The sequence below is a fragment of the Bidens hawaiensis genome, unplaced genomic scaffold (genome assembly GCF_021521415.1).
Source record: "Bidens hawaiensis isolate Kalapana, Puna unplaced genomic scaffold, B.hawaiensis_p1.1 tig00001179_1, whole genome shotgun sequence".
NCBI lineage: Eukaryota > Viridiplantae > Streptophyta > Magnoliopsida > Asterales > Asteraceae > Bidens > Bidens hawaiensis.
In genome coordinates, this window is record NW_027491068.1 from 1,805,927 (window position 1) to 1,814,919 (window position 8,993).

The 8,993-nt window shown below is 37.1% G+C and overlaps 1 protein-coding gene across 1 annotated transcript; it reads right to left on the reverse strand.

Moving 5' to 3' along the window:
• Positions 1-834: 834 nt before the first annotated feature.
• LOC143563166 (CLIP-associated protein-like) lies at positions 835-8,576 on the reverse strand. Its single transcript, XM_077050774.1, has 21 exons — positions 8,147-8,576; positions 6,984-7,139; positions 6,825-6,887; positions 6,656-6,724; positions 5,866-6,028; positions 5,456-5,617; positions 5,233-5,330; positions 5,080-5,154; positions 4,934-5,002; positions 4,773-4,858; positions 4,559-4,676; positions 4,352-4,450; positions 3,905-4,247; positions 2,243-3,819; positions 2,064-2,165; positions 1,888-1,992; positions 1,724-1,798; positions 1,571-1,639; positions 1,424-1,492; positions 1,246-1,347; positions 835-1,180 (listed from the first exon to the last, which is right to left on the reverse strand). Exons 1-21 carry the CDS (start codon positions 8,477-8,479, stop codon positions 1,028-1,030), a joined length of 4,086 nt encoding a protein of 1,361 aa, XP_076906889.1. The 5' UTR covers positions 8,480-8,576; the 3' UTR covers positions 835-1,027.
• Between the last annotated feature and the right edge of the window lie 417 nt (positions 8,577-8,993).

Below are 8,993 nucleotides of genomic sequence, written 5' to 3' on the forward strand. Positions count from 1 at the left end.
TTACCGTTGGAACCGGTTCCAACGGATCTATTGTCTCAAAAACCGGTTCCAACGGCTATATTACCGTTGGAACCGGTTCCAACGGCTAATTGGTGTCTAAAAAACCGGTTCCAACGGCTATATTACCGTTGGAACCGGTTCCAACGGCTAGTTTGACTTTTGTTTGACCCTTCAAAAAAAACCCGTCGGAACCGGTTTTTCCGGGTACGAACCGAACCGGTTCCAATTAAGAACCGGGTAGGAACCGGGTTGGAACTGGTACTGACATACAAATAGGAGAACCGGGTACGATTTTCGGGTACAAAAATACCCAAACCGGGTATTGTTTCAACCGGGTTGGAACTGGAACCGGTTTCGGTTCGGTTCCACCAGTTAGGTTCCGGAACCGGTTTTTTGTGCACGTCTACCACACATTGCATTATTAATACTACGCATTCTATCTAAAAGTTATATATGACCTGATAAAAATTGTTTTGAAATAGTAATAAAAAAAAGTTACTATTCATGAAACAAATATTTACTTGTATATTATTTCTTTGTTGCAAAATATAAAATCTAAACAAAGAGTAAATCATTTTATCTCTAATTACACAACTTTTAATTTTTAAATCAATTTTTAAGTAAAACTTGATAATGATTATGAGCTGAAAATATGAGATGGATCACAATTTGAAAACACCACAAATTATTACTCATAACTATCACTGCATTGTGTTTTCTTTAAATCTATTAAACCAACATCTAGTTTATATATTTTAGTAATTCCTTAAATATTACTCCGATTCACTCCAAGACTAGTGTATGGTCTGGTTATATAGCATCAACTCACAAAAACCAAGATATATATATTTATAAACCCCACAACAAAATACAATTTTACTAAACATTTTCCACACTCCCTCTCTTAAACTAACAAGCGTTAGAAAAAGAATTTAACACCTTTGATCACACATCTCTCACACACACCATGCAAATATACAATCAAATTAACGAACCAAAACACTCTTTTACCATAATCATTCTGCCACTAATCTTGAATAGGAGTCCCCGTCCTCGCTTGCGATATACGGTTCGCGTATATAGTTACTAGTCGCAACTGTGTACTGTTTAATCCTTCCAAATATGGCAAGAACCCTTTTCCAAGCATTATGTACATATCTACCAGACAAAAAACAACAGTCTGCCAAAATACCATATTAGTTTAGTATTTTAACAAAATATAATAATTTGTTTTAAAATAATTACCTTGCGTACATCCGCACTCTGGTTACCGAAAGCATCAAAAAGAGCAGGCAAAAAAGATTGTAACTGGCCCGTTAGCTCCTCCGAGGATAACCTACTCACAAGCTGAAAAAAAGAAATCATAATAACAATAAATACATTTTAGACCACAAAATGTGCATAGATATTGAAAGGAATCTACCTTAGTCAAACAGTTTATACACGTAACAAGGGTTTTCTCGTCTTCGGTAACCAATAAGGGGACGATAATCTACGCATAAGAACACAAAAAGTGACTACATGTATGAAATTTTGTATATAACAATATTGAGATAATGAAATAACTTACACTTAAACATCTGAAAGGGTCGTATTGAGAGAGAACCACTGATAAGCAATGTTCTGCTTCAGTTGATACCTGCACTTAAATTCAATATCAATAACACAATAAAGTTGTTTAATATAAAAACAACATTCAAAATTCAATCTGACAGAAAATTACTTTCGGAATTGTGTCCTTTGTAAGATGCAGTAACTTTTCAAATATGATCTCAATGGAATCTTCCATGGCATCTTTCTATAATAACCAGTGAATGAAAACTAAAGTCAAAATCAAACAAACTAGCATATAAAAGCAGCACAATATAAAACAGTTATAAAATATACCTGGTTCTTTAGCATTTCAGCCATTAATGAAAGAGCAAGCTCGCGAATTGATGGATCAGAGTCATCCAAAACCTCAAGTACAACCATCAAAATTTGATTAAAATACTGCAAATATATCAAAATATCAGTATGATTTTTTGCCAGAAAACTTCATACATTAATAAGAAATAAATAACCTTGGTCCATATAGCGAAATCATTGCCCACAGAAGCATCAACCAACTGTTGAAGTCCATTAAGCTTGCTTGCAGTAGAACATTCATCACTCCCATTTGAAATCTAATCATATATATACACGTTACGAGCACGTTAATATTCAATACGGTAAACCGTTTCCCTATAGAATTTAAACTCACCAGATGAAGAATTTGAGGGATGCCTGGTTTAGTATCAGTAGATGAACCAATCTTTAAATATGCAAATTTTGAAACACTAAGTTCACCCTGTTGGTTATCAGAGGTCACAAGTCCATTAAGCCGAGGTGTTGAATTAACCTCCACGTCAGCATTTCCCTCCAAATTCTCTAACTGAACGGACCATGATGCCACAGTATCTTTAACATTTGAGCCAATATCAAGACCGTGATAAAGATTATCTTCACCCGTGATCAGGATAGAATCTTGAGTGGGACCCGCATCCCATTTCTTACCACCGTCACTGTCAACCGAACCACCAGAATATCTTCCATATAAAGGAGTCTTCTTTAACACTGGATTATATCCTTCTTCAGAAGAAGCCCCGACAACATCATACGGATCATAAGCCGATTTGGACCTTTGTCTGTCTTTCTTCTGCTGCAAGTAATTCATCAAGTCCACTTCTATTCGTGGCGTACGTTGTTTAAGTGCACGCCTTAACGAATTTTGTTCTTCAACTGATAAACTGAGAATGTAATTTAAAACAGATGTTGAATCAAAATGAGAGTAAACGGATACGATGCACGTTATAGCCGCTTCTTTAAGTTTTGTATTTTTGTCATGAACCAATGGTGCCAGTTTAGCAAGCCATAGCTTTAAAATCCCACTATTTCCCGCGCCCTCGGCGTTCATCGCATGCTTATTAAACGAAATGATAGCAAATTCGATCACCGCCAGTTTCGCTTTCGGCGATCGTTGCTCGTCTAACGAACGAAGCAAAGCGGGTAGTAAAAGAGAATCCACACTGTAAGTTTTACCAATAATATCTAACGTGGTGGAACACGGTTGTCTTACGGATTCCTTCGGGTCGATTAACCGGGAGAACACGTGCGGTAATATTCTCTCGATGTAACTTTCAAACGGTTTTCGACTAGCAGGGATGATGTCAGCAAGTGTCGTTAGAGCCGCTTGTGCAACTTTGTGGTGAGGATCATCCAAGTGGTGGAAGAAGAACTTCATTACTTTCTCAAAACTTTGTGTGACTTCTTGAACTCCTTTCGGGCCTTGCTGGAGTAACGAACGGATATAGTTAAACGCAGAAACCCTGGCATTCCAATCTGAACCCGAACTTAAACCATCACTTAATGCATCAGTTAGAGAAGCCGGCCCGTCTGTACAACTTGACATCTCACCAGAAGCAAACTGGCTCTCATCAAAGCTTCTTCGCCTGCTTGAAACTGATCTCCCAGGTGTGTTTTTTCTTGATAACGGTCTTTGAAAATTGGGTACGTGACTGCTATGTGAGTCTCTGTATGATGTGTCTATATAGTGTCTATCTGTATATCGTCTCGCCTCTCTAATTTCATGGTGATCATTCCCAATATTACCTCGATACGAGTTCTTAGCTGAATCCCGTGAAGCCTGAAGCTGTGTGATTATGTCAGATAACGCCAAGCTGCCGTTACGGTTGTTAACTTTTGAGGCGGTTAAATCTAAAGATGAAGACTTGGAGAAACTATTGGAAGCAGGAGCTGCAAGTGGGAATGGCGGGTCACGAGATGAAGGGGGGTCCACTCCTGCACTAGGGGTAGTTAAAGATTAAGTTAGCAGTCCAAAAAGATTAGTTATTAGCGAATTAAAGAGTGATTTCAAAAGTTTTACCTAGATCTAGACTTGATGATCTAACTCTACCAGAATCTAGACCTCTGAGCATGCTTTCAATGGCTGAAACCTTCTGTTTGCTAGCTTGCAACACACTTTCTAGACTGCGTTCTGTACTATCGTTAACGGGTGTTGACTGCGATGAAAAAAGCCCAGATGAGAGAGAGGTTGCAGATGGTAAGGTTGTGTTTCGGTTCATTGCAACAATAGCTGAAGTTCCATATCCAGCTAGACTTGAAGAAGATGAAGAGTTTTGAGTATTTAGTGGCGTTTGTGGATTCCTCTCACGAAGTGAGGGAGAAGCGTGTCGCCGATGCATGCCACCGTCCTCGTCATTTATTATCTATGCACACAACAGTTTAAAAGATATTCAGTTATGCTACATCAGATTTGCACATCAGTAGTATCTTTGACTTGTGTGTCTACATCTTATTTGAAAACACGTACCCTTTGAATGACGGGATCAAACGATGAAAACAAGCGGCGGGATCGATCAGGCCATGTTTTTGAGAACATTCGGTAGCATGATCTAGCAGTTGACCGTACCTGAAGTGATTACAAGTTAACATTTTTAACACCTAATAATAATAATATTAATAATAATAATAATAATAATTTAATAACAATAAAAATAACAGTAATACTATAATAGACCTCGCTCATTGCATCTCCCACACAACATTTAATAAGGTCTTCATATAGGTCAGCTGATCGTTGTATCTCAGGTGCATCAGCCCAATATTCCAGGATTAACAAAGCATATTCACAACATCTGTATAGAATTAAAATGTGACATCACTATATAAGCACCAGTTTTATATGACTATATGATGCTGACTCAACTTTGCTTTAAAAAACAAAATCAAACCTTGCGCGAAGTACGGCACTCCGGTCATGTTTTGCATTTTCAGCCACACGAGGAAGTATTCGTGCAACTTTACAGTTACGCAACATCTAAAAAAATAGGGTAAGAAGTATGTCTACAAAAAGAAATAGGATTACACAAAGCAAATATAAATAAGCAAATACCGTTTTTATGCAGTTATCAGCAGACTCTGCAATTACAAGTACAGTTATCACAACTAGTTTGAAAAGAGCCTGAATGTAAAATCATGTGTCAGAAAGGTATCGGGCGTGTTAGGATCTCTTAAAAGATAAGATATGTGTGTACTCACAGGAATTAACATCTCTGCAAATGCCTCAAAGTCTCCCAACAGCTCTTTAGATAAAAAGTTCAGTAAGTGGCAAGCCTAACATAACAGTTGAATATTAAATAAAGACATGTTTCATGTAAAGGAAAGATTAAAATTAAATGTTTTGTAATATACCTGCTTAACTATGCTAGATCTTCTATCAGCTAACTGTGTGGTTAGAGGATTAACAAGCTGCTTTAGAAGTCCCCGAAAACATGGATAATCAATTGCACCTGGTGTAACAAAATAAATAAAATGAGCGCAAAAATGAGCAGCCAGCAGTCTATTATGGCACAACTTTCTGTGTGTGTGTGTGTGTGTGTTGAATAAAATAACTAAAAGAATGCCATATGCACACCTCCAAGGACAAGGCCTTCTACTCTCTGCAGGGCTCCAATGCGGAGAGACCAATCTTTTTCTGGAACGAGAATTGAAGCAATATTCTCAAACTCACGAATAAGCTCTTTTTCTGAGTACACTTTGATTGGGTCTATGGGCTTTTCAGTGATGTCACTTTCCCCTGAAATATATATGTATCAGTAAAAGTGAAAGTTTAACAACAGTGAAACTAAGCTTCATCAAAATATATTAAAAGCTAAACTGCTTTGCTAAATAATAGGAAATAAATTTGCATGATCCATCATTCAATCCACTGATCAGGTGTTGTATTTAAATATAATATAAATTAATTAACTACAACAAATGTATAAAAGAGAATCTGACATAATGAAGACAAGCTAAAAAAATATTAACAAAAAAAAGGCTGACCTGCAAAAAGGGATGCTTCACGAGAGGTCTTGGCCTTCGGGCTGCTCCTTTTAGAGTTATGATTAGAAAGCTTGGCAGCAGCAGGAGCATAAGTATTTTCTCGAATATCTGCAGAACGTTGTTTTGGTTCAATTCTTTCTAGTCTAGCATTGATGTCTTTAACCTGGAATAATTTAAGTTGATTACGATTGAGCAGAATTATACGAGCATATAATGTATATATGTGTGAACCCTCGGGTGGGCAAAAGTGTGAACCCTGCTTGCGGTGCGCGCATATAATGTATATATGTATGAACCCTCGGGTGGGAAAAAGTGAAATTGCACTAATTTTGACGTTATTTTACTAATATCGTGAAAATAACGTTAAAAGTTGCGAAAGGTTAATCAGGCATCATGTGGTGGCGTTGATAGCCGAAAGACAAGGGTACATGCACCAATCGGCGGTGTCCCGATGGTTGAGTGTTATGTGCCTTATGTCCAATGCTTGACGCAAAACTACTATCGAGCCGGGGGTCTCACCGGAAGGAGCCTCTCTATTCCAAAAGGGTAGAGGTAAGGCTGTCTACATCTTACCCTTCTTAGACCCTACCAATTGCTATTGGTGGGATATACTGAGTACGATGATGATGATGATATACGAGCATACATGTGGCGAATCAAATAGGTACGCTAAAGACACCCAAATATTAATTTAAGAACATAGAAACTGTAGCACATTATATTCACTCTTTTTAGTAAAGATATATAGTCTAAAAACAACAATATGAAACGCTAGGCATAACATACTCACCATTGACAATGGAAGCTGATGACGCAAAAGTTCTTCACGAAATTGAGGCCCAATTTGGGCATACATTTCCTGCAGCAGAGAAAAGATATCAAAACGAGACACCACTGCATCGTTAGTTCTTTTAACTGCAGCTTCACACAAAAAACTATAGAGTAAACAGCCAACTAACCTCAATGCATAAAATAGCAGCTTCTCTCACACCTGGATTAGGGTCATACAGCATCTGTAATATCTGAACAATTGAAAATGAAAAGGGGGGTACTATAAGAATCAGTATAGATATCATTTCAAAACTTTAAAACTAATGAAACACTAGCAAACAACATACAGAAGGAAGAATAGCCCGTTGCAGAGGCAACTCAGTAGACGCAAATAAACCAATGGCGGATGTCACAGTTCTTGCAAATTCTTCTCTAACTCTCCAGCTTTTGTGAGTCCAAGCATTATTTCCAGCTCTTTCAACAATAAGAGTTGGAGAAGAAACCTGCACCAATAACAAGAAACAAGATAGCAAAGTTTTCAGCTGCTTGCTTTAAACTACTATCAAGTAAAAAGAGTTCATATAAACCAATCTAATTACAACAGAACCATTGAAAACAATCCGAACAAGACCTTGTTTTTATTCATCCATTTAAGTTTTTATCGGACAAGTGAACGGTTCACGAACACCTTACTGAACGAAACTTCTTGTTCGTGTACATTCATTAAGGTAATGAATTCACAAACACAAACAAATTAAGACAAACAATGTTAAATTTGATTTGGCCAACCAAAAATAGATAAATTTCAGCAGTTAGTGTTTTTTAACAGTCATATTCATATGGTTATTTACATATAAATTAATCACATAATACTCATACATAATTTTGCTTTATAGTTAATAACATTGCTTAAATCTATATGATAATATTTGAAAAGCCATTAAAAATTACAAAAAAAAAATAGTTTAATTGAACAAAACATAAACAAACAACCATTAGCGAACATCAACAGGCGTAAACAAAAACATTATCAAACGTTCACAAACACAATTGAACAAACACGGCCTTTGTTCATATTCATTATATAGTTAACCAATCAAACTTCGTGCCAAACAGTTACCTAAATAAAATACTATAAACAAGGTCAATTCAGTATATAAGTCTGATCACCAAAACATACTTATAATCTAAAACCTCCTAAACCATTTTAAGCAAAACATACATAATTATTGAAATAATACAAAACCTACAATTAACAATGTTTGTAATTTCTTCTAACAAAGACAAAAGATCAAATCCGATGAGACCGGAACAGTGTGAATATGTCTAGTAATAGCCTGTATACATAATCTGGCCTTCTCACATCCGAGCATAGATGACACAAAACATGCTTAATAAAATACTATAAAATATGAGCATTATAACATCAATAATGAAACAATTAAACCACAATTAAAACTAATAATAATAATAATAATTAAGAGTGAGACGTCACGAGTAGGAGGAGTACCTGCATGAGGGTGAGCAAAAGGCGGCGAGCGGCATCACGAACGGGCTGCTTAGCGTCACCGAGGCGGTCAACAGTGGCCGGAACAAGCGCATTGAAATGAAGCTTCAAATGGTCACCGGAAAGGACGGCGGCGGAGTCAAGGGCCTGTAAGGCTCCTTGAGAGACCCTAAAGTTGCTGTCCTTGAAGAGATCTAAGCAGCAGTCGACAAGCGACGTGACTTCTGAAGCGGTTAGGCTCTTTCTGGAAGCTTCTAGAAGGTCGTGGAGCCTCTCCACTCCGGCCATCCGCTCCTTCGTGTCCTTGGACCGTGACATTTCGAGTGCCTCGTCCATTGCGTCGGGTCGGGTTGGTTACGGATCTGGTGAGATCCGCCACGGCGGACGGTGGTTGAGTGAGTGAAGGAGACAGCGGGGAGAGAGAAACAACGGGTTGCTGGATCGACGGATGAGAGAGAGAGAGTGTGTGTTTAGTGTGTGAGAGAGAGTATAGTGTTAAATTGTTTTTTATTGTTTATTGATGATGATAATGTACAGATTTCAATTTCCTCATTTTGGCGTCTTTTTTTTTTAATATGGTTTTGTAAAATTCTAATTCTTAATATGGTTATGAATGAATGAATGAATGAAAAAGTAGTACGGAGTAATTTTTTTTTGTGGCTGTTGGTAGAAATGTTTGGGTTTCTAGTATGTATGAGAGTTACTTGGGTAGATATTGATAATTAGGGGCAATCTTGACTCAAACTAATTTCAAATAAGTTAATTTGAGTTGTTTTAAGAATTAAATGGATTGTTTTGAGTAAAAAGTTTTAAATAAATGTGTCAAAATGAGTCATTTAAAATTTTATCC